Source organism: Medicago sativa, chromosome 6 (genome assembly GCF_051527215.1).
Source record: "Medicago sativa cultivar Bolivia chromosome 6, Bolivia_mono, whole genome shotgun sequence".
Classification (NCBI taxonomy): domain Eukaryota; kingdom Viridiplantae; phylum Streptophyta; class Magnoliopsida; order Fabales; family Fabaceae; genus Medicago; species Medicago sativa.
Window position 1 is genome coordinate 65,575,086 of NC_140754.1, and position 26,681 is coordinate 65,601,766.

The 26,681-nt window shown below is 34.2% G+C and overlaps 1 protein-coding gene and 2 pseudogenes across 4 annotated transcripts; 2 read left to right on the forward strand and 1 right to left on the reverse strand.

Moving 5' to 3' along the window:
- Positions 1-11,464: 11,464 nt before the first annotated feature.
- On the forward strand, positions 11,465-15,396 carry LOC146916378 (peroxisomal acyl-coenzyme A oxidase 1-like). Of its 4 annotated transcripts, none has more exons than XM_085718520.1 (5): positions 11,465-11,979; positions 13,647-13,899; positions 14,176-14,307; positions 15,029-15,137; positions 15,214-15,396. In XM_085718520.1, the coding sequence occupies exons 2-4, from the start codon at positions 13,771-13,773 to the stop codon at positions 15,071-15,073; spliced, it is 306 nt and encodes a 101-aa protein (XP_085574646.1). In that variant the 5' UTR covers positions 11,465-11,979; positions 13,647-13,770; the 3' UTR covers positions 15,074-15,137; positions 15,214-15,396. The 4 variants fall into 4 exon arrangements, with proteins under 4 accessions (XP_085574646.1, XP_085574647.1, XP_085574645.1 ...); XM_085718519.1 differs by having other exon boundaries at positions 11,468-11,979; positions 13,647-13,708; XM_085718522.1 differs by having other exon boundaries at positions 11,504-11,979; positions 12,631-13,899.
- Positions 15,397-17,984: 2,588 nt separating this feature from the next.
- On the reverse strand, positions 17,985-19,030 carry LOC146916379 (F-box/kelch-repeat protein At3g23880-like; annotated as a pseudogene).
- A 1,798-nt stretch (positions 19,031-20,828) lies between these two features.
- Positions 20,829-21,945, forward strand: LOC146916380 (F-box/kelch-repeat protein At3g06240-like; annotated as a pseudogene).
- Positions 21,946-26,681: the final 4,736 nt, after the last annotated feature.

The window sequence follows — 26,681 nt, forward strand, 5'->3', positions numbered from 1 at the left end:
CTCATAGGAGTTTGTTTGAAAGGGCTTTTTGTGGGTTTTGGTTGATGTTGGATGGCTTTTTACTAGATTAGGGTAGCGATGACCTATGGGTTTATCATCATCAGAATCAGATGATGATGATGATGATGATGATGATGAAGAGGTTGATGAAGAGTTGCTGGATATCTCATGTATTACGGGTTCTATGTGAGAGGAAACATTACCTGTTGTAAAAGCTTCTGAGCAATCAGTTGTTCTCTTCTGACCATCTTCAGCAGTACCAAGAGTCATAATAAGTTGTGAAGCTTCTGACATTACAGTTTCTTGTAGTTCAGTAGCGATCTCCAAAACTTTTTCAGCTGCTCCAACAACTCCAGATGTAGCAGCAGTAGCTTCTACTTCCTTAATATCATGAGGAGATGCCTTGATTTTCCTTACTGCTGGCTTCCTCTTCTTCTTTGGTATTGTAGGTTGATCAGGAGCAACTAAGGAAGTAGCCGCTTCTTCAATAGATGGCATTGCAGAACCACCAATCTTAAGCTTGTCAGAAGCAGCTTTTGCCTTCTTTGCAGGTTTTTCAGCTTCCAAGTATTCTTCTGCAGTCAATTTCCTCTTGGATTTTCTCCCTCTAGCAAGTGGCAGAGCACCACCATACATTTCCTCAGGTACATCTTCCAACCTGATGACCTTATTAGTTGCTTCAAAAGGATCCTTGATGAAATACATCTGCACATCAAGAGGATCCTTTTTGCAGATGGGTGGAAAGTCCTTCACGAGATCAGACTTAGCTCTGGATTCACTCAAGTCAGTTTCAAGTTTGGTGACAGAGGTGATCAGCTTCATATGCTTGAGTGTATGAGCATTAATGAACTTCCCAGTCTTAGTGTCAAGCAGTTCATCTGTGTAGGTTCCAACATTACTAAGTCGGTCCAAAATCCCTCGTTGATAGAACATTTCTGATAAGAGCCTTCCATAAGGTACCCAGGGTCTCTTTTGCAACTGACTCTTTTTCAGATTATCAATCAAATACTTGAACATGTATTTGGGCATATTCACCTTTTCTTTCTTGATGAAGTGCTGAAGAAGAACTTTCTGTGCCAATGCAGGTTTATCACCTCCACCTTTTGGAAGCAAATTCTCATTCTGAATCTTCAGAAGCAGCTTCTTGTCAATGCTTAAGTCAGCATACTTTCCTGCCCGCGTGGAGTTGTACATAGCCAGGTTCACTTTTTCTTTCCAGAAGCCTTCTTCAGAACTTGAAATATCAATCCCTGAATATTTCCCAGAAGCTTCTACTCCAAGTATAGAAGCTATCTGCCATTCAACAATGACAACTGGAATACTATAGATGCTTGACCTGATTTCTGTGCAAGTAAATGGTTTAAGACCCATTTCTTTTCTGGTCTTCCCTTTTAGACTCGGATAAAGTAACACCTTCTCCCTCTCTTCAGCTATTGATGCAGCTTTGTCATAAACTGATGCTCTCACCCAGAAGTGCCTAACCAAGGCTTCGTATGTTGGTCCATTCAACATACTGAAATATGGTATAAGACCTTGTTCTTCGTAGTAACTTCTGATCCAACACTTATGAAAAGCTAGAGATGCAAAATCTACAGGATTCTCTATTTGAACCATTAAATCCCATTCTTCTAGTTGCATGGTTCTTCCTTTGATATCATAGGAAGGGGCCTCTTATGCAGTGGATTCTGGAATATCTTGTTGATTCGAGCTTGAGGATGCCATTGATGATGATGAAGAAGATTTAGGGTTCTAGGGTTTTGAAGATTGCGCTTACTTCGCAAGAGGTTTGAAAGAAGAAGTGTTTGTTGTGAGTGAGTAGTGTGTGAATTGACAAAGTGTTAAGAGTAAAAACGATTGCAATTCAAAAGAGACAAACAAACATAACATTAATGACATTGGGGGCATGTGAAAGTACTTTTCAAAGCTATTAAATCATCATTGCCCTTTTAAGTTATACACCAATACAGATAAGCCACGTCAGAAGTTCTCAGAGTAACTGCCAAGTTAATGGGCCAGTGTTACTACAAAAGTAACTTCCAGCGTTTCCACTAACTCCACTATTCAGGAGCATAAAATCCAGCTTCTGAATTTCAGATGCTGACATCATCATCAGAAGCGTATTTTCCTCAGAACCTCAATAAAGAGCTTCTGATGGACCATAACTTCTGAACGAACTTTAGAACCTAAAATCCTATTCAGGAGCAAGCGAGCATTTAATCAGACTCAAAGTGCATGTTCAAATTTTTCTTTATAAAATCAAATCTTTCAGCAGTTAATGGCTTAGTAAATATATCAGCCCATTGACTCTCAGTATCAATGAATTGTATATCTAAAATTCCTTTTTGAACATAGTCTCTGATAAAATGATGTTTGATTTCAATATGCTTAGCTCTTGAATGCAAAATTGGATTTTTAGACAAACAAATAGCAGCAGTATTATCACAATAAATGGGAATACTATTAACAATTATCTGATAGTCTTCCAACTGATGTTTCATCCAAAGTAGTTGTGTACAACAACTTGCAGCTGAAATGTATTCTGCTTCTGCTGTAGACATAACAATAGTTGTTTGTCTTTTGCTATATAAGATTATCACCCAGAAATTGACAATTGCCACTGGTTGAATTTCTTTCAATCCTATCACCAGCATAGTCAGCATCACAGAATCCAATTAGCTTATAATCTAAGGATTTCCTATAAAGGAGTCCAAGATTAGTTGTTCCCTTCAAATACCTGAAGATTCTCTTGACAGCAGTCATATGAGATTCTCTAGGATCTGATTGGAACCTTGCACACAAGCATACACTGAATAAAATATCTGGCGTAGATGCAGTGAGGTATAACAAAGAACCAATCATACCTCTTTACAACTTCTGATCTACTTTAGCTCCTTCATCCTCTTTACTTAAGATGCACCTAGGATGCATTGGAGTGTTCATCACTTTACAATCTTTAAGCTTGAACTTCTTCAGAAGCTCCTTTGTATACTTTGATTGATGAACATAAACTCCATCTTTGCATTGATTGATTTGAATGCCAAGGAAGAACTTCAGCTCTCCCATCATGCTCATTTCGAATTCATCCTGCATTAACTTAGAGAATTCGTTGCAAAGAGATGCATTAGTAGAACCAAAAATTATATCATCAACATATATTTGCACAACAAGAATATCTTTCCCAACGGTCCTTCTGAAGAGTGTTGTGTCAACCTGTCCTCTTTTAAAATCATTTCTGATTAAGAAATTACTTAGTCTATCATACCAAGCTCTGGGAGCTTATTTCAAGCCATATAGTGATTTCTTCGGTTTAAAAACGTGATCTGGATATTTAATATCCTCAAAACTAGGAGGTTGCTTGACATGCACTTATTCTTCTATGACACCATTAAGAAATGCACTCTTGACATCCATTTGATATAATATTATGCCATGATTAACTGCATAGGAAAGAAGTAACCTGATTGCTTCCAATCTTGCAACTGGAGCAAATGTTTCAGTGTAATCAATGCCTTCTTGTTGACTATACCCTTGTGAAACAAGTCTTGCTTTGTTTCTTGTTAATTCTCCTTGCTCATTCAACTTGTTTCTGAATACCCATTTTGTTCCGATAATGTTCTTATGCTGAGGTTTGGGTACCAGATCCCACACATCATTTCTTTGAAATTGATTCAACTCTTCTTGCATAGGTAAGATCCATCCATCATCTAAAAGTGCTTCATCAACTGTTGTAGGTTCAATCATTGATATCAGTCCAATCATAGACTCTCCTTGTCTGAAGTATGATCTTGTTCTTCTTGGACTTTCTTTGTTTCCAATGATTAGCTCCTCAGGATGTGAAGACTTATGCTTGAATGTGTTTCTAGGAGGATCTGCTTGATGTGAGCCATCTTGTGCTTCATCAGAAGCAACTTCATCTTGTGCTTCTGATGTGGGTTCAGCTTCTGGACTGTCTTCAGACTAAGCTATCAGATCAGGTTCTGGAGTATCTTCAGGAACTTGTATCTCTGCAGAACTTTCATCTTTCTTTGAAGTTTTATCTTCAAGCTCTTTGTCATCAAATTTAACGTGCATAGATTCTTCAACACAGAGTGTTTCTGAATTATACACTCTGTATGCCTTTGACCTTTCAAAGTAACCTAAGAAGATTCCTCTTTGGGCCTTGCAATCAAATTTCTTTAGGTAGAGCTTGGCCAGGCTTTTTTACGGTCTAAAAGCTCCTTTAAAACAAAGTTAAAATAAAGCCCTTTAAGAAAGAAGCTAAAGTTGTTTGGTTCGTTATTTTTTTTAGTTTTAAAGTTATTTTTAAGCAAAAAGTTGTTTGGAAAAATATTGTACAAAACTTACTTCTCGACAATTTATTTCACAAGCGCTTCTCTTCAAATCATGCTAGGAATCTTTTTTTTTTAATATTTATATTTCAATATGTTTTTTTCTTTCATTTAATTATTTTTGAACCGGTCCATTTAATTTTTTTTAAGGAGGGTCCATTTAATTTTATTATTTATTGTTCAAAAAAAATTATTATCTATTTTTGATGGAATTTATTATATTTTTATCACTTATATATTTAATTTCAATATCGTTTAATTATCACAACCTAGCAAATATTTTTATTCACATTGTCATTGAAGACACCAAATATTTTTATTCCCTTTCTTCAACCTCGAAAATATATACACACATATTAGTGATTAGAGTAATACTTTATGTCCGTCTGTCTGTTTTTTTTGTTACGCTAATGCACATAATTTTTTTTAGTGTTGTGTAATATGTATAATTATTTTTATAAAATTTTGATTTTAATTAAAAGTACAAGTATAGATGCCTAAAAAAATTATACTGATATATATTTGGCACATTTATATTGTAACAAACTATGCATATCTTTTTCTTATTAAAAAAACTAAACATATCTTTTTCAATGACACCAACAATGTAACAAATATATTATCATATAATATGAATTCTTATCTTTTTGAATGACACCAAAAATATGGTATTCTTATAACAAAAATTTGTTATAGAGTATAATCGGAAAAGAAAAAACTAACTATTCTCTTTATATATACACACACACCATATACATATTACAGATATATTCTTCAGCTCCACAATTCTATCATTGAGGCAGACAAACATATTATCCAACACTAAAAAAAAATTATACTCATTAGCGTAACAAAAAAATAGACAGACGAACATAAAGTATTATTCTAAACTCTAATGTATGTGTATATATTTGCGAGGTTGAAGAAAGGGAATAAAAATATTTGGTGTCATTCAATGACAGCGTAAATAAAAATATTAGCGAAGTTGTGATAATTAAACGATATTGAAATTAAATATATAAGTGATACATGATGGGTTTACCTAGTTATAGGTTTGTAAATTTCTGAAAAAGGTTTTGGCCTAGTCCACCTTTTCTTTATTGTACTCTTTCTTTTTCTTTTCAATGAATTTTGATTGATGCATCTTGCATCAATCTTTTGCCTTAAAAAAAAAAAATATATAAGTGATAAAGAGATAATATAATTCCTTCAAAAAAAAGATAATAAAATTAAATGGACCCTCTTTCAAAAAAATAATTAAATGGACCGGTTGAAAAATAAAATTAAATGGAAGAAAAAAGCATATTGAAATATAAATATTGAAAAAAAAAGGGTCCCAGCGTGAGTTGAAGAGAGGTGCTTGTGAAATAAATTGTCGAAAAGTAATTTTTTGAAGTAGCATTCAACAACTTTTAGCTAAAGCTCATTCCATTCAATTTTATGCATTCTAAAAAAAGTACTTTTTTAATAAGTAACTTAATTGATATTGTGTTTGGCCTAGCTTCTCCTTAAAAACGTAGAGAAGCTGAAAAAAAGCCGGGCCAAACGGTACCTAACATGTACATCCAAATTGATGAAAGTAAGAGATATTGGGTTTTCTTCCTTTAAAGAGTTCATATGTTGTTTTCTCCAAGATAGATATAGATCCTATTCTAGACATAACATGATGTATTCACTGCTTCTGCCCAAAAATGTTTTGCTAAATTGTTTACATGGATCATGGTTCTGGCCATTTCTTGTAAAGTTGTATTCTTTCTTTCTACAACCCCATTTTGTTGTGGAGTTCTAGGAGAAGAGAATTCATGGACAATTCCATGGTTTTCACAAAAAACTTCAAATGACTCATTTTCAAAGTCTCCACCATGATCACTTCTGATTTTCAAAATCTTTGTTTCTTTTTTCAGATTGAATTTGAGTGCAGAAACTACTGAATACATCACAAGCAACATCTTTACTCTTTAGGAATTTTACCCAAGTCCATCTGCTGTAATCATCAACAATAACCAATCCATATTTACTTCCATATAAGGATGCAGTGCTAAGTGGTCCAAATAAATCAATATGAAGTAATTCCAAGGGTCTGGAGGTTGAAACAATGTCTTTAGATTTAAAAGAAGATTTCACAATTTTCCCTTTCTGGCATGCACCGCAAAGTGCATCTGAATGATAGTCAATGTCTGGAAGGCCTTTGACAAGTTGTAATTTACTAAGCTTAGAGATTAATCTCCAGTTAGCATGTCCCAACCTTATGTGCCACATCCATTTCTTATCATTCACTGACAGAAGGCAAATCACCTTCTGGTCAGCCAATTCAGAAAAATTGATTTTGTAGACATTTTCTACCCTCTTTCCCTTGAACACAATGAATTTGTCTTCCTTGTTGATTACAGTACAGTTGGCTTTCTCAAATAACACATCATAACCATTGTCACAAAATTGACTAATGCTCAAAAGGTTATGTTCAAGACCATCTACCAACCATACATTATTAATTGAGGTAGAGGAATTACCAATAGTTCTTGTACCTATGATCTTGCCAGATTGGTTGCCTCCAAATCTCACACTTCCTCCTTCCTTCATTGTTAGGCTGAGGAAACTGGACTTCTCTCCTGTCATGTGTCTTGAGCAACCGCTGTCCAGGTACCATGATTTTTGTTTCACCTTTGCTCTTAGACATACCTGCATTATTGACATTTTCAGATTTAGGTACCCATTGTCTTATGGGTCCTCTCAGGTTAGTACTAGAAGTTTTACTCTTCACTTCTTGTACCTTGTGCTGTGAGTTAGGTTGCTTCTGATTAACCATCACCTTAGGTTTAACAACCTTTGGTTTTGATACTTCAGAAACAGTAACTGTCTTCTTCTGAAACTTAGACTTCAGAACCTTAGATTTTGGTTTCACCAGACTCTGAGGAACAAGTTCTGATTTCTTTAGAATCCTGATCTTTGAAGTCTTGGAATCAGAGTTGATCATATCCTTTGGCTTAGAGTTCTTTGGCTTTGAAGTAATCTTAGCCTTAGAGCTAGAAGCTTCAGGTTCTGATTGAACAACAGTTTTCAACTCAGCACCTTCAGGTGCAAAGAAGGTTTTCAATCCTTCCTTGATGCATTCACAACATGCTTTGAGACTGATTTCATTAGGTTTCCCTCCTGAAAAGCCAATCCCTTTGCCATTGTTTCTGTAAATGTTGTATATCATTGAAGCCACTCTGCTTCTGTCAATGCCAGACATGATAAAATCCTCAAGAGCAATTTCATGGTTGCTTAAAGGTTTTTCATTACACTTTTCTTGTAGCTTCTGAAATAAGAACCTGAGCTTGTCTTCATACGTTTTACAAATGAAGTCAAAGCCCCTAAGTCCTTCTTCAGAAGCTTTCAGATCCAATAGAGTTGATTTTTGTTGTTTCATTAAATCAACATATTTTTCTTTTAAATCCTTCAACTCATTGGTTCTTACTTCAAAATGTGTAAGAAGTTCTTTAAGTGACTCAACAAGTTCATTTCTGGGAATTTTGGAATATACCTTGTTTTCATCTTCTGAGTCTGAATCTGTTCCAGCTTCTGAAGTTGTTGTTGCTACCAACCCAACAGCTATCTTTGCATCTTCATCAGTTTCCTCTTTATCAGATCCAGATTCACTTCCCAAATCATCCCAGGTTGCCATTAAACTCTGCTTAATCTGCTTCTTGAATTTGCTTGGTTTGAATGATGACTTCTTTGACTTGTCCTTTGACTTTTCCTTCTGAAGATCAGGGCAATCAGCAATGAAATGTCCAGGCTTCTTACAATTGAAGCATCCCTTCTGATCTTCTTTCCTTGAGCTTCTGGAGTTACTCCTTCTGGTCAGAAACTTCCTATTCTTCTTGGCCAGATACTGAAGTCTGTTAGAGAGCATAGCCATCTCAGCAGCATCTGGTTCAGAATCTGAACATGATGGTTCTTCTTCTTCAGATTCAACCACTTTGAGAGCTTTTGATGACTTGCCTTTGGATGGAAGGATTATTGATTTACTCTTCTTAGTATACTCATGTTCATTAAGACTTAACTCATGAACTTTGAGAGAACTAACAAGATCTTCGACACTAAAAATGTTTAAATTTTCGCTTCCTCAATGGCAGTCACCTTTGGTCTCCATCTAGTAGGCAGACTCCTGAGTATCTTGCTCACATGATTAGAAGCAACATAACTCTTCTTCAGGATTTGTAGTCCATAGACTAAGGTTTGAAACCTTGAGTACATCTCCTCAATTGTTTCATCATCCTTCATTTTGAACAACTCATACTGATGAACAAGCATAAGAGCCTTTGCTTCTCTGACTTTCTTGCTCCCTTCATAGTTAGCACAGAGAGAAGCAAACATTGCTTTAGCAGTTGACTTGTCACTCATCTTCATGTACTCTGCTTTAGGAATAGTAGTGACAAGTGCTCCTCTGATGATATGATGCTTCTTGTAAATCTTCTTATGAGCAGGAGTATGTTTCTTTCTATCAAAGCAGCTCCTTCTTCATCAAGAACCAAGTCATCACCAACACCTTCTTCTAGTATGTCCCAAAGTTCTTCGTCTAAACTCATGACATAACTATAAAAGTTGGTTTTCCACCAAGAGAATTCTTCAGGGTCTCCATTAAATCTAGGAATCTTTCATACACTGGATTTCTTGTTGTTAACATTGTAATCATGAGCCACAGTAGAATGATCAGGTCCAGATCCAGAGGTAGAAGTAGACATGATCTTGGACTGTTACACTGTTAGGTGTTATGAACAGAACCAAGGCTCTAGATACCAATTGAAGGTGAGAAAAACACAAGAAGGGGGTTGAATTGTGTTTTGAAAAATTCTTCGTTTCTCCTAAAAACTGAACACACTGATCAGAAGCTAAGTGAGACAGCTTCTGAAGTGGTAAACAGATTCTAAATGCAGCAGAATAAAACAGAGAGAGAGAGAGAGAGAAGAAGAAAGACACAAAGCAATTATACTGGTTCCTTCCACAATCCGGAAGTAGTCCAGTCCCCCTTGCACTCCCAAGGAGATTTCACTAGAATGTAATATCTGATTACAATTGCTCAAGCACACAACAAGAGACTTCCTTTGCTCAAGCACACTTTGCCAGAGTCGTCATATGCTCAAGAACACAATCAAGAGACTTCTATGCTCAAGCACAACTACAAGAGACTTCTAAAACAAACAAGATTACAAAGAATAATGTATGAGGATGAACACTTGATATACAATCAGAGGTGCTCACAATACAATTAGATACAGACTCTAAGACTTAAGAATTTCTAAGATAAGAACTTGAAAACAGAAATTCTAAGTGACTTTGATAGCAGAACAATTTCAACAGAGGTTTGGCGCTTGTAAATTGTAGTAGAGTCGTATGCCAATCTCTAAGTCTTCACTCCATTATATAGAGGTGTGAAAGAGACATTGTGAAATTGCCAGCACATCAAAAGAGTCATTGTTGAAGCTTGATCTTTCACCAATGATCATTTGCCTGATTTGGTTGTTATCCTATGAAGAACCAATTTGAAATCCATTCCCATTGTGAAGGAACATCTTTGCAGGCGTAGCCGTATTCTGGAGATATTTTCTTGTCTTGTAGCGTGGACACAAAACAGAGTAGTGGAGAAGGTGGTTGTACAGTTCGTACAAAGTACAATGTTAACGCTTTCGTCCATTTTGCAAGCACATGCCTTCAAACACCTTTGAAATGACCGTTTCAAAATTCCACTAGTCTTCTGCTGTCTTTAGATGAATTTCGATCCATGAAACAACTCTTGAATCCTTGAATTTTGCGAATCCAGTTGATCTTCAGCTTCTGGTGAAATGGCTTCTGATGAGGCAGCTTCTAATGAAATAGCTTCTGATGACGTGGCACTTTAGGACTTCTAGTCTTCAGGAGCACTAATCTTCAGGAGCACTTTGACTTCAGTAGCGCTTTAGTCTTCAGGAGCACTTTTTCCATCAGGAGCGCTTTAGTCTTCAGGAGCACTTTGCCTTTAGGAGCATCTAAGCTTCAGTTTCGTTGATTTCTTTTGCTCTTTATTCGCTCATTCAGAACCTTTGTATGATATCAATTTTTAACTATGGTCCTGTACACTTGAACAAATATTAGCTAGTCCAATTTACAATTTTTAATACCTTGTTATCATCAAAACTCTTTAAGGTTCATTGTTAAACACATTTTTTTCCAACACTAACAAGACTATAACCCGTTCTACTTCAGTATATATACAAGACTACAAGACCTAATTCAATTATTAAAGCCGTCGTTGAAGATTAGAGCTTTTACGGTTTTGAGTCGTTTGTGAGCCTTTTCTTGTATCCCTTTGATACATGATAAGCATTGAGTTTTAGTTGTTAATTGTGAGCCTTTTTTGTATCACCTTGATTCTAGCATAGGACTGTTTTATTGAGTTGTAAGTTATTGCTACTCCAAAGCTTTGAAGCACAGAGGTAGTTTATTGTTTGAAGGTAACTTCACCATATTGAGTTGTAATCTGATAATCACAAGGGTTGTGATTGATTAAGCGAAGTGAGACGGGATCTCAGATCTAGGAGTTCCTAGGTTGAAGTCAAGACGGGTAGGTCCTAGGTCTAGAGTTGTAAACGAGGAGTTTGCTGAGAACTTAGAATAAGGACTACACTAGTGGATTTCCTTCCTGACTTGGTATCCCCCAGAGTAGGTGTGTTTGTCACCGAACTGGGTTAACAATTTTCCTGTGCCTTTTATTTTCTTGTCTTTAACTTTTACGTATTTTGTGTTAGTTAGATGTTTAAACATTAAACTCAACATTCAAATTTGTGCATCTGGTGTTGGAATATCGCATCGAACATCTTAAACTAACGTACTAGAATTTCAACTTGGGCCTGCATACTCAGTTTGGATGGGATATAGTTTCTCACCACCCAAAGTCACTTCAGAAGTACACATCTAAAAAATGAAATAGTATCTGTGTGGTCTAGATGCGTATTTTCAACTATAACATAGGGATATTTTATGACAGGGGTTGGCACAATCTTTGGCTATGAATAGATTCTCAACTAGTTCCCTTGGCCTACAAGGAACAACTTCATCATCACTCATATCTATATGGAGGGGAATAGCTTGGTTGTTAATTAGTTAGAAAACATGGTATCACTACAAGAAATTTGTTATTCTGCGACACTACATTTGCGACAGTTCAAAGAAAACAGTCGCAATTTAATATCTGCGACGGTTCATACGACCTTTTTTTACAACAGCCGCATCATTTTTTTACTTATGACATTGTTTTTTCTTATCATATCATATATCGTATAGCTCCCTCCTTCTCCTTTGTTATGCAGGCGCGCACAGATCTAATCTAAAGTTTCATTCTCATTATCAAAAATCCCCCAAATCTCAAAAAAAAAAAAAATCCCCCATATATCGTAGTTAAAACCCCAAAATTTCCCTCTCATTAACAAAACCCCCAAATTCCTAATCTCACAAACCCTCTCAATCCATGAAAATCTGCACGATTCAAGGTGAGATTGAGATTCAACCAAACGATCTAGATCTAAACGAGTTCGGGGCTTCAAACTATTCAAGGTCAAAGGTATCTTCTCTTGCAATCTCATCACGCGCAAGGTTTAGGGTTTGCAAGAACTTGACTACGGCGGAACTTTCGGTAAGATTCTGATACTATTTTTCGATTTTATGCATTGAGATGATTAATTTCAAAGTTTGAATATGATACTCATTCTATGATTTCTCCACCAAATCTTCTCGATAATTTCTGTTTTTATTTTTTAAAGAATTTTTAGTTTTTTTTTTGTTGATTTCAGTGATTATTGTTGTTAATATGCTGAGAAATTCATTGAGAAATTATATTCTTGTTTTTTATTTCATTCTTCTCTCTGTACTTATTTCAATGTGATTTTGTATGGACATTGAATTTGAATACAACAAAATCAAATAATTTTAATATTTTAATAAGCTGAGATATTTTTTTATGATATGACGAGACAATTCTTTTAGTGTTATTTGATGAAATTTTTGCTTGTTCCTTGTGTGGTTATATGGAAATTTATGTGAAAAAATATCCATAAGTTGAAATGATGTACATTGAGCGATCTGTGGATGAATGTTTTTGGAGGTGATGAAGCACCAACGCAGACATGAGACACTTACACGTAACATAAGTAATAATTTGAGAAAATGGTAGAATTGAATGTAATGACATGTGTTTGTATTGAACACTGACTCGTGTCGATAACGAAATAGCCTTCGATCAGAAATGTCGGTGCTGTAGCGATAATCAATTTGTTTGTTCTGTCAGTTTTCAAATGAAAGATGGTGAATCGGAGAGTTCATACATACATATTGGGCTAATAAGAGGGGCTGCTATGCTTAAAATGGGAGTTGTTTCACACTCAGCTGATATGGGACTCTTGCTGTCTCTGCATTAATAATAATCTTCTTCTGTTATATGTTATAGAATACTGTTGTGATGTCATTTTTTTTTAAAGAATATTGAATATCCAATTTAAGCACATATCTAGTGTGAATATTATGGACTAAAGGAAGTACATGGTGCTAGTTATAAGATTTTTTCGGTGTGAGTAAGGTTATGTGTGTTATTACTTATCACATCAAACTTGTTCGTTATTTGTGACAAGAAGTTTACGATCATGAAGTAGATGGATGAGGTTTATATGTCTTCTTATAATGAAGTGGTGTTTTCTTTTATTATTCTTATTAAATGGATAAGCAAACAGACATGTGATATTTATGATTCTTCCAAAAGAACATTAGAACCATGTCAATGTGCTCTTTTTTCCTTATGAAAATCTTTTCTTATGTCTTTGAACATGTTTTGACATTTAGGTACCACTTTCTTTGAATAGGTTTTGACATTTAGATACCAAAAGATATCTGTTTTTACTCAAAGTGAAGCCTTTCTAGTTAGTTTCCCTACAAATACTGTATAAAACTTGCAATCATTTGAACTTCCGGTTTATGTAGAAACTTAGTCAATGAATTTGTATCTGAAGCATGGGATTATTATTTACTACTCATGCATATGTTGAGATCAATTTATTGTCATTCAATCCAATGTTAATGTTATTGACTTCCCCATGTCAATGTTAATGTAATTCCAAAAATGCGTTGTCACTTGGTAGAATAGATCTGTAATATGGGCACTTATTTGCAACCTGCTCCTTCCTTTCGAAAATATTATAAAAGACATAAGAAAGAAAATAGTGAGTTTCTATATGTTAAGTTGGTTTCACTGTTAAAACACAATTGACTTTCATATGTATCTGCGTTCTAAGTCTCAATCTCTCTTTTCAGTGCTTCACAATGGATGACAAGAGAACTAAGGCTGTAACAGAGGCTTTTGCAAGGCTTTACAGGTTAGACCGTATCTATAGTGTACCGAATGTTCCGAGACAATTAGTTTACGGTACTCTGGTATATGGTATATGTGAGACAAACAATTGTCTCCGATGCGTCGACTGCTTTGTCGAGAGCTGTTTGCATTGCTGCAAGATACAGTGCTGTTCGAAGACAGTTTGGGGGAAATAATGGAAGTCTTGAATCACAGGTGATTTGTGCAAGCCCTTTGTCGATACACATTATTAGTTGCTGTTGGACAGTCTTATTTTATCAAAACAGATGCTTCTGGGGTTTTCTTTAAATTAAAAAGAATGTGAAATGCAATAAAAAGGTGATTAAGCATATAAAATGGTCCGAGTGTCTCTAATGTTATCATTGTACTTATTTTTATCACCATTTAAATGTCCTAATACATGGTGTTCACTTCACAAAATATTTAAATTCTTTGAAGTTCAAATTAAGTTAAATTCCCTTTATTTTTCAGGATGGAATTGAGGAATGCTGCAAACTATGTGGTGGACATGGTTACCTTTGTAGCAGTGGTCTCCCCGAGTTATTTGCAGTCTATGTTCCGACCTGCACATATGAAGGAGACAACATTGTGCTGCTTTTACAGGTTTATATATCTTGAATATACTACCCGTCTCTAAATATATGACACTCTTGAGTTTTTTCTTTGTCCCTTTTTATTAGATCCCTTTAAAATGTTCAAGTGTATTAATTATTTCTTCACCAATATACCCTTGATTGTGTTGCATCTTTTGCTATGCTCCGTAATAAATATCCGTATGCAAACATTAACTGATTCTCTCTCCTAAAGGATAAACTTGTTAAAACGATACAAATTATCAATAAGTTTAATACAACAACCACCTTTCTTAATTTCCGTAATTTACTCAAGGGGATCTTATAATTAGGGACGGAGGTTGTACTTTATTGCATCACATTGTGTGTTATTTCTTGTTTGAGTATAGCTGCTTGCTTGTTTTGGAGTAAGACCTTTGTTTTTTTTATATTGGATTCCGATAAAATTACGTGCTGATTTTGTTTGTAGTTTACGAGTTCAGGGCTGTTTATAGTATTTATAATGGAAAGAAGTTCCAAAAGGATAGAAATAAGTAAAATAATCATCATTAGTTATTCTTGCCTATTCTTATGTGACTGTACTCTTCATACTTTAAACAATATTCCCATGTAATCTTTCTAGGTTTCTGTGTTTCGTATGCCCTGGTGCAGTTGGATTTGGGAGATTTATTGTATAACTTCCGGAAATCAAATGTATTTTTAATTGAGAGTGGTGTAGAGTTGTTTGATAACTTCCAGAAAATTTCTTGTAGGTTGCAAGACATCTCATGAAGGTTATTTCTCAGTTGGGATCATGAAGGTTATTTCTCAGTTGATAACATGGGCATGAAAATAACTGCAGCCCAGCTGCTGAAAGATATTGTAAGAGTGTTGTTTTCGTAGTTTCTAGATGCATCTCATACAAATGCCTAAACTAAGACAACTTGCTAATTATTAGATTCCATATATTGATGCAAAGGCTGCTTCAACTCATGTTTTGCCTGCTCTAGTTACTCTTCGATCTGATCAAAACCTGAATGTAAAGTATGCCAACATAGGTACTAAAATTATATTTTTATATTCATAGTATATTGTCATAGCTTATATTAAAATGCCTAAATGGCCCTGTTTTGAGTTGAAACTGTTTTTGTTGAATTTAATGTTCCCTGCATGCTAAATCAAGTTTTCTTACTGCAATTACTATTCTATTTAATACTGGGGGTTGTTTGCTGATTGTTCCTTTCTTTTCTTTTCCTCTTCTATTCTTAATTGACAGCAAGATACACTGTAAAAAAATACAGTCGCAGGCATAATTAAATAATTTTTAAATTAGACATTTGCGGCTGTTCAAACAGTCGCAGGCATATTAAAATAATTTTTAATTTAGACATTTGCGGCTGTTCAAACAGTCGCAGGCATATAAAATAATTTTTAAATTAGACATTTGCGGCTGTTCAAACAGTCGCAGGCATATAAAATAATTTTTAAATTAGACATTTGCGGCTGTTCAAACAGTCGCAGGCATGATAAAATAATTTTTAAATTAGACATTTGCGACTGTTAGCAAATGTCGCAAGTCCCTTAAATTCCATATGAATCTCCTCATTTGCGACTGTTCGCAACTGTCGCAGCACCTTTTGCGGCTGTTGGTGCGTCTGTTCCACGAAGGGTCACAAAAGACAGTTGCGACCCCAACAAATGTGACTGTTGGGGAACAGTCGCAAATGTACATTTGCGACCCTTCTAACAGTCGCAATCAGCGTTTTTAAAAGTCGCAAAATGCAGTTTTTCTTGTAGTGTATTGTCAGACACAATTATTTGGATTTTAAAATAATTAGTGGTCAATTAATGATTAACAGGGGAGGTGACTCGCGAAAGGTGGACCAACTCTTTTTCATAAGACATTTTGAAATAGACTATAGGCTAGCATGATTTCATACTTTTTGTCTATGGTTTATGTTTTGTAGTAATTATGATAGATACAGACTAAATAGAAGATAGTCCAATACTCAACTAGGGGTGCACTTGTTTGTCAATTGACCTCCTTTTTCTGAGAAATGTTTAGTGCCTAAATTGGGATTTTGCTTCAGGTCGATAGGGATAGCAAAATCGACAATCGTAAAATCGCAACCAAAATCGAAGGATTTTACTCAACTACTTTTGTATAATCGATATCACAAATTGTAAAATCACAATCAAAATCGATGGATTTTACCAAAATTAAGTCAATTATGATTATATACCAAAACTAAGTCATTTATGATAAAGTCAATTTTGATTGTGATTTTACAATTTCCTATATAGATTCTACAAAAATTTCCTATATAGATTCTACAAAAAGTCCCAATTTACCTAATCCCTTTCGACCTAAAGTAAAGTCACGATTTTGACAACCTTTAAGCCATGTTTAAACTAGAAATCTAGTTCTCACAGTCTTTGATGGATACTTAGGCTATAATAAAATATTTGTTGCCAAGGAAGACACTCACAAGAAATCTTATAATTGTCCATGTGCACTTGGATTATATGAATGGATCATGTTGTTTGGACTCAAGAAGAAACTATTTTGAAAGGTTGATAGTTGTTCACAATTAGGGATCCATTAATCCTTTTCGATAACAGCTGCCTCATCTATAGAAAAGGATATGATGCAGTTGAAGTAAGAGGGTGTCGTGCTCTAACATCGTCCAAAGAGACTCTGAAATGTTCCCAAATTTGGCGTTTGAGCTTCAAACCTGATTGACTACCATTACATGTTGAATTTTTATAGAGGCTTACCATTAGACTTCTAGCTGACTACAACTTCTTGTCAATTTCTGAAATCTTTGATGTTATCTTCTCAAATTCTTCCTTAAAGAAGCCTGTCTTTTCTCCAATTTTTTTTTCCTTTTTATATCTTCCATTCTTTCTTCATCAAGCTCTAAATACATTTTTCTAAGGAATACCTTTCTCAACTACAATGTTTCAGTCTGATTGAAGACATGGACAAAATGCTCGTATTGGTCCTTTAAACCAACATAATCAGTTGAAATGTCACTCAACTTAAGCGCTATTTGGTTATAAATCTCTTGGTGAAAGGGAGGTATTGTGTTGGAGGCTCCTAACCCGATATGTAGGCAACAACTACAATATATATCTGTCAGTCACGTCGGGTCTGCCGCTCAGTTGAAAGCTATGAAACAAGTCTACGGTAGTTTAAAACTTGAATTGGCAATATCGCGAAGTGGCCGCCTTTGCTCAATTTGGCTCAGACCTTGATGCTGCGACTCAGGCATTACTCAATAGAGGTGCAAGGCTTACAGAAGTACTAAAACAACCACAATATGCACCACTTCCAATTGAAAAACAAATTCTAGTAATTTATGCAGCTGCCAATGGATTAAACAGGTCGGGTTCAATAATAGAATATTGGATTCTGTTAGCCCTGGGCGTCGGTAAGTACGCGGCGCCCTTTTCTCAAAAATCGTTTCCTGGACAAGTTCCCGAGCATTGGTAACTAAATCCAATTAGACATGTATAAATAACATTAAATCACGCAAACAATTAAAGTTGACAATGTTTTAAACAAACATACTACAAATAGTAGACCAATAAACATTTCATCATGACATAATACATCAACTCATAATGCACCCAACCAAGAGTACATAATACAATTTAATTATAAATATAAAGAAAATTGGAAAGATGATATTGCATAACCTCTTTCTTTTTGTTTCTGTCATATTCTTAAGCATGGTCCTTGTCACCATGGATTGAAAGCAAAGACTCTATAGCCACTCGGGATCCATAATCTTCTCTACAATAGGAGGAATGCTCTAAAACCTATCCATTTTCATCATACTTTACCAATCCAGTTGTACCATTTGCTCCAATAATATCAGCACTTTTTGTACAACATATTGGATAGAAATAACAAGTGGGAATGACATCAATAGAAAAATCAAGAGTCTTAGTCTAAGACAAATGCTCTTTGTATTCTTTCATCACCCATATTTTAACTATATCATTCTCCATAGTCCATACACTCAAAAATTCACTGAATACCCACAAATAACAATTTGTAGGTTCATGTTCAAGATCATCTGGCAAAGACAAGTCTAAAAGTTTTCGTTCTATCAAATCAAAGCCAATGATAACATTCATCGATAAATCATGAAGAAAAGCCAACCAATGAATAACCCCATTAAAAAGCGTCCCGACCTTGGAATAATCAGAAGAGTTCATGTAAGGGAAGTGAGTACCCTCAATTTATTTCCACCTACTATCTCAATGAGAAAAATTCTAAATGTCATGAAAAATTATGGAAGTCTGTGTCACATGACATTACAACCACTAAATAATCATTTGTTGACGGGTCATACCCAAAACCATGTAGATAACATAAATAACTGACACCTAAATATGAACTAAGGAGACAAAGGTATTTGTCTGTGAACTCTAGTGGATTGATTCCATAGGTGGATGTTTGAAGCAATGTGCAAAAATATAAACCCTCTACATGAACATTTAGTTTTCATAAAATAACAATATTGGGGAGGAGGGCGAGGATCAGGACGTGGACGCATAAAATTAAGGTTCAGTAAAGTAGAAGTATAATAATCTCTAATTGATGCTTCAAAATCGATCAATCGAATTTCAAGCTCTGGATTTGATATGAACAAAATTCTAGGACTATGTGCGGCAATAATTTCAAAATGTGAAATTGCAAAGTAGGTTTGAGAGATAAGAGAAAACCATAACTTACAAACACACTTGAAACGTAAAAGAAACATGAGATATATACTGTGAATTCTTCTCCATGAGACTTATGAATGTTGTTTGTCTGTGACCGTTTCGATCTAGTTTGATACCAACTCTATATTTTGTTGTTTATGCCAGCAATAATGAATTGGAATCATAATACTCCCTCCGTCTCTAAAAAATAGTCGTTTAAGGTTTATGCACGATTATTAAGGAAATGATTAATTGTGTTGATTTTGATGGTAAAATTAGTATCATATACTAAAACACCCTTATTAATTGTAGTTAGTGGAGTAGTTAAGTTGGATGAAATTCAATAAATAAGGGTATAATAATGGAAAAAAATAATAAATGCTGCATTGGTATTCTAAAGTGACAATTATTTTGAGAAAAAGAAAAATGGGTAAAGAGACAATTATTATGAGACGGAGGGAGTAGTGTTTTTAAATATTATTTTTGTTAACATTTCATTAAAGACAACGATTAATGCGTACACTCAAACACATTAATTTTTTTTGATACCAACTCTTCTTGGATGTTGTTTTGGTGGCTTACATGTTTCATTAATTGGTAGCTCATTAATTGGTAGCATGTGCTCAAATAATTCTCTAGGTAAATATATAACACTTGATTAATTTCACTAGTTGATTCAATTCTGCCTCAAATTAGTAATCCACTAGCTTTATTTATCCTAGGCTCTTGAAGGGTCCCCATTTTGACTTCCACAATTTGGTCACCTTCAAGGATATTAAATTAAATACATCCTCTTAGACAAAAAAATAAAAAATAAAGTTATCTCCATAAGTCGGAGTAATGTTAATTCCGAAGGGACAGAAAGAAGTAAAAGCAGAAGAAACTCGTTAGCATAAGTCGGAGGGAGAAGAGAGAAACCGCACAGGAAACATCAACTGTGCGATTTGGTGTATTTTTTGAACTGAGTGGTGTCCTCTATTTATATAGAGATTCTGTAACTGTTTTAGCACAAATTGCGACAACAGTTACTCTTAATGGATAAAGTTAAAATGAAGTTTATCCATTAATCAGTTCAACAACACTTGTGGATAGGATCAAAAGAAACAAATCCACAAAAGTGGAGGAAACAAATTATTGGATTTGAATGAAGAAAATATAAGAGATTTAATTAAATTCTTATTCTTATCACAACCACCATAAGCTAAATTTATGGGAAGTGATATTCTCGAATAAAAATAATAATTACTATTATTTTTATCATTATCAAGTATTTAAAATTAAATACCGCAATTTAAACACTACTAATGTGTGTGTTCTATTTTATGTGGGACCCCCACACTATATTTTTTCAATTCACACAACATTAGATCAAAGTATGATTACTTGGTGTTTAATCTTCCAATTTATTTTCCAACATCACACTAATGTTCCAACAATAACACATAAAAAGTAATGCTAAATGTTTATTTTTCAACAATCTTTGCCTCGCCTTGCTCACTTCTGAATTTTGTATAAATTATGAGAAGATTTTTTTGTCCATTCAATCAATGCGATCTGGCCAGCTCTGGAGCATCTATAAAAGCCAAACGTTCAATCAATGCAAGGGTTTCGAAAGATAATTGGGGTTTAATTACAAAGCATTTTGGCCAGCTCTTTTTCATTCATGCTTTTTTTAGGTGGTGGTCGGGGTTTGAACATCATACCTTTGCATATATTATGTATTGTCCCTACCAACTGAGCAAAGCTCATGAGGACGTTCATGATTCCAATTCATTATTGCTAGCATAAGCAACAAAATATAGAGTTGGTATCAAACTAGATCGAAACAGTCACAGACAAACAACATTAGTAAGTCTCATGGAGAAGAATTCACAGTATATATCTCATGACTTGATCATCCTAATTCTGTTGAGGTTATCGGTCATATCTCTTTTACGTTTCAAGTGTGTTTGTAAGTTATGGTTTTCTCTTATCTCTCAAACCTACTTTGCAATTTCACATTTTGAAATTATTGCCGTACATAGTCCTAGAATTTTGTTCATATCAAATCCAGAGCTTGAAATTCGATTGATCGATTTTGAAGCATCAATTAGAGATTATTATACTTCTACTTCAATGAACCTTAATTTTATCCCTCCACGTTTTTATCCTCGTCGCCCTCCCCAATATTTTTATTTTATGAAAACTAAATGTTCATGTAGAGGTTTTATATTTTTGCACCATGCTTCAAACATCTACCTATGGAATCCATCCACTAGAGTTCACAAACAAATACCTTTGTCTCCTAATAGTTCCTATTTAAGTGTCAATTATTTATGTTATCTATATGGTTTTGGGTATGACTCGTCAACAGATGATTATTTGGTGGTTGTAATGTCATGTGACACAGACTTCCATAATTTTTCAACACATTTAGAGTTTTTCTCATTGAAAGATAGGAGGTGGAAAGAAATTGAGGGTACTCACTTCCCTTACATGAACTCTTCTGATTATTCCAAGGTTGGGACGCTTTTTAATGGGGTTATTCATTGGTTGCATTTTCGTCATGATTTATCGATGAATCTTATCATTGACTTTCATTTGATAGAAAGAAAACTTTTAGACTTGTCTTTGCCGGATGATCTTGAATATGAACCTACAAATTGTGATTTGTGGGTATTCGGTGAATTTTTGAGTGTATGGACTATGGAGAATGATATAGTTAATATATGGGTGATGAAAGAATACAAAGAGCATTCGTCTTAGACCAAGACTCTTGATTTTTCTATTGATGTCATTCCCACTCGTTATTTCTATCCAATATGTTGCACAAAAAGTGGTGATATTATTGGAGCAAATGGTACAACTGGATTGGTAAAGTATGATGAAAATGGACAGCTTTTAGAGCATTCCTCCTACATGTAGAGAGGATTATGGATCCCGAGTGGCTGTAGAGTCTTTGCTTTCACTCCATGGTGACAAGGACCATGATTAAGAAGATGACAGAAACAAAAAGAATGAGGTTATGAAATATATCCTTCCAATTTTCTTTATATTTATAATTAAATTGTATTATGTACTCTTGGTTGGGTGCATTATTAGCTGATGTATTATGTCATGAAATGTTTATTGGTCTACTATTTGTAGTACATTTGTTTAAAACATTATCAACTTTAATTGTTTGTGTGATTCAATTTTATTTATATATGTCTACTTGGATTTAGTTCATATGTTGTGGTTGTTGCCTACATATCCGGTTAGGAGCATCCAACACAATACCTCCCTCTCACCAAAAGATTTATAACCAGATAGCGCTTAAGTTACGTGACATTTCAAGGGATTATGTTGGTTTAAAGGTCCAATACAAGCATTCTGTTCATGTCTTCAATCAGATTGAAGCATTGCAGTCGAGAAAGGTAGTCCTTAGTAAAGTTTATTTAGAGCTTGATGAAGAAAGAAGGGAAGATATAAAAAGGAAAAAGGAAATTGAAGAAAAGATATGCTTCTTTAAGGAAGAATTTGAGATGCTACATCAAAGATTTCAGAAATTGACAATAAGTTGAAGTCAACTAGATGTCTAATGGTAAGCCTCTATACAGATTCAACATGTATTCATAGTCAATCAGGTTTGAAGCTCAAACGCCAAATTTGGGAACATTTCAGAGTCTCTTTGGACGTTTCTAGAGCACGACACCCTCTTACTTCAGCTGCATCATATCCTTTTCTATAGATGAGGCAGCTGATATCGATAAGGATTAAGGGATCCCTAATAGTGATCAACTATCAACCTTTCAAAATAGTATGTTCTTGAGTCTAAACAACGTGATACATTCATATAATCGAGGTGCACGTGGACAATTATAAGATTTCTTGTGAGTGTCTTCCTTGGCTACAAATATTTTATTATAGCCTAAGTATCCATCAAAGACTGTTAGAGCTGGATTTCTAGTTTAAACGAGTAAAGGTTGTCAAAATTGGGAGTTTACTTCAGGTCGAAAGGGAATAGCAAAATCGGGATCGTAAAATTGCAATCAAAATCGAAGGATATTACTCTTGGACTTTTGTAGAATCGATATAGGAAATTGTAAAATTGCAATCAAAATCAATGGATTTTACCCAAAAAAAATAATCCTAAATATATATGATGAATGGTATATAGTCATAAATGACTTAATTTAGCATCTTGAATATTAAATTTTGTTGTTGAAGATTGCGGAATGGGAACATGCAAGAGGAAGATGAGGGTAGAGTGGGAGCTGGCTGATACAGGTGAGATGACAGAGGTTTCATTTTCATGATATGTTTCTTTTCCCTTGAAATGTATTTCACCAATTCTTTAATATTATGATAATGCATCCCGTCCAACCCTTGCTCATTTGAAATGTATTTGTGCAGCCACATGACCTGATATTCCATCGATAAACTTACCAAAAATATAGAATCAAAGTATATCACAGGATTCTGCCTGTTCTGGATTAGAAAATAAACTGTTGTTTTGTAGAGAAGCACAAAGTTGTGTACATATTCCATCATCTCCCAAAACCTTTACCATTGCCATGCTTGCGATATGGATTGATGTATGTATATATAGTGTTAAATCTGGTATGTCACATGCAAGACTTTAATTGGATTGTTCCTTGCTATACCTATATCATAGTATTGTATTCTAGTCAATTATATTTATAATAGATTCTAAAATGTTTTGAAATTATCTAATCACTAGCGTCTAGACGGGCACTCCCGTGCCCGTCTATCCGCTTTTTCTACTGTGCTAACATTTGTATAGACTTGACTATGTTTCTTGTGAAAATATTGGTTTTGTTTTAAGTTTGAATGCAATTTATATATTTCTCATGAACGTACAGATAAAATAATATATTACAATTCTTTATATTTTGTTTGGGTTCATAAATAGAAGAAATAACATTAAAACAACCATTCATATATAGAATATTTTTACTTAATTTTTAGCCGTCTTTTATTTCAACACATTCCTTTTAGTTCATAAAGAAGATACATGAATGATATTTGAAAGACTTTCTTAAAGAGTATAGCTTTTACAAATTGAAAGATAAAATAAAAGGATGTAGTGATGACTACAACAACACCAAACAAAGACCATGAAGGCCACAAATTTCTCGAGTGACTTAAACAAACAAAAATGGTAACCATAATGTTGGGACTATACCAAATTGTGTGTCATAATACTTGAGCATGTATATATTCATCCCCGCACTACTTGGCCTTCTCATCCCACTACGTGGATTTGTTTCCATATTGTTTGCACCTTCTCTTGGTACTTTGATCTATCTAGTGCCTTATTTTTCAAGCTTGCTTATACTACTACTTCCCTCATTGATTAATGTCTAGTGGCTTTATTAATAGGTATAGATTACATCAATCACTGCTTAGAATTGTGATTGTACTCTTAGACATGAACGAAATACAATTCGATTGCAAATAAAATTAACAACCAATAAACTTAAAACGATTGACACCATTCAGACTCTTGAAGGGGGTTTATCCTCTTCCTCGTACTTCACTTCATTTCTTCTTTTATATAGGCTACTTCATTTGCTTTAATTTATGTTTGTTCTTATTTTTCCACTACATGCACTTAACTTAAAACAAAGCCACCCCATTAAGAGGATAAACACATTGTCGCTCTATTTGATTTGGAATGAACAAATGATATATTAATCCTTCCACCTTAAACCCAAGTAAATTTACATTTTTGGGTAGATACATGACTATTATTGTTGAAATTGACACAATATACATTTACTTTTAGAATTAAAGTATTAAAAAGTGGAAGCATTTAAACCTTAAAAAGCAAGAACAATCATAAGAGTACCGGTGAAAAAGTAATTGTTCATATTATTATAGTTTAGGTTAGATACTTACACATTTTGTTGTGTGTTGATACTGACAAAAGATAACAAATATAAGTATGAGAAGCCATCAAGATAGAATATCTCAAAGTAGCAATTGACAGTTTTTTAAACAAAAATCAGATATAATTATTGAAAAATTAATGCAGTAAAAAACACCTTTTACCGCTAGTTTTTTTCGTTGCTTTGCTGCCCTCCGTGCTTTAGAGCGTAAACTCTTTGTATGTGCATCCCGATCATGTAACCACAACGTATCACATGCCTCGTCTTTTCTGAAAATGTCAACAACACATCGTTTTTCCTTTACTCTTTTTTTTTTGAATAAGCTAAATTAACCCACCTATTTTGGCACCAGAGATAATTGAATCTGAAACCTTAAGGAGGACAATCCCAAATCTCAAGTCAATACCACCAGGCTAACCCAAGTGGGTTCTTTTTCCTTTACTCTTGACTTTCATTTTGTCTATCTCAACTGAGTCTTTGTTATCCATTGATTACCTTCTTCCGTACTTGTAAAGAACACTATTAGTATTGGTCAAGAATAATGATTTGTGAAATTCTTTGATATATTAATTTTTTTATCTAACAAATTAATATTGAGTTGATAAATAATTTCAATACCTTGCACTATTGTTATTGACTTAAGAATAAGTATAAAAATTCAATCTCAATGCTATATTTTTGTTGTGAATAAGTTGCAGTGATATATAAAACATACAAAAAGGTAATCAAATAAAAAAGGGACTTTGCAATATAAGATGTAAATCCAAGTATCCAACTATAAACTCTTGTTTAAAATTTTGTCAAAGTTTGGCGGACCATTACACAAAATGGCAAGATAGAAATCATGTAACATGAATTTTGTCCAATTTAAGATGTAAATCCAACTATAAACTCTTAATAAAGGAGTTGCTGAAAAATTTATTCCAGATGGTGGTCCTGTTTAATCCGCTAATTAATTGAAGGTTAGTGATTCAATCTCCTCCATCCATGAATGTGAATTCAACAAAAGAAATGAAATTGAAAACCCATGCCATTAAAATGGTGAACGGTTAGGAAAATTTCTGAATAACAATTGTTTTTTTTTAACCATGACCATTTAAAATGAAAGTCACCATGACTACATAACCATTTCAACGTTCTCATGATCAAATGCACAAAAATCCTTAAATTCTACACAAAAAACTTGATTAAACGTACTTCTTGTGGCCCCTTTTTCACAATATTTTCCTCTCTCTCTCTCTCTCTCTCTCTCTCTCTCTCTCATGTACTTTGCTAGTTGCTATAACTGTATGCATTTCAACTGTCTATACAGTGGAAGAGGATGAAGCGTTTTTGGCAATGAGTTTAATTGAGAGTGGGGAAAGCGAATGAGATCACAGTTTTAGAAACCGCTTGTTTAATTACAATTACACAGAAAGATGGAGATTGGGTGTTGTTAACCGATAATAATTGCTAAGGGAGTTTTCGGAACAAAACTTTCTTGTATGTTATAGATTATAGATAGTAATTAGTTTTGGCTATAAAAATCAGGCATGAACATGCAACAAAAATAAAAATCAAGTCATATTGTAGACGATGTAAAACTATAAAGAAACAAACCATGAAATAAGAAAGAAAAGAGAAGCAAGCATTTCTTGCAAATACGTTAGTTGTTGTTGTGGGAACATAAAAGTGACAAACACAAAAATCCATGCTACTAATAATAAAAAAGATGTGAACAATAAATATAATAAATGGTAAAACATCCAAGGCAAAGCAATGATCATAGTATATGTAACCACTTTTTGTATTATCTGCCATTTTCTTTACAAAATATTTGCTCAACGTGTTCAGCCAT

Coding starts and splice junctions, on each gene's coding strand:
- LOC146916378 (XM_085718519.1), top strand. CDS start 11,815: ATGAAAATCTGCACGATTCAAGGTGAGATTGAGATTCAACCAAACGAT. Junction 11,980..13,646: donor TGACTACGGCGGAACTTTCG/GTAAGATTCTGA, acceptor CTCTCTTTTCAG/TGCTTCACAATGGATGACAA. Junction 13,709..14,175: donor GCTTTTGCAAGGCTTTACAG/GTTAGACCGTAT, acceptor TTTATTTTTCAG/GATGGAATTGAGGAATGCTG.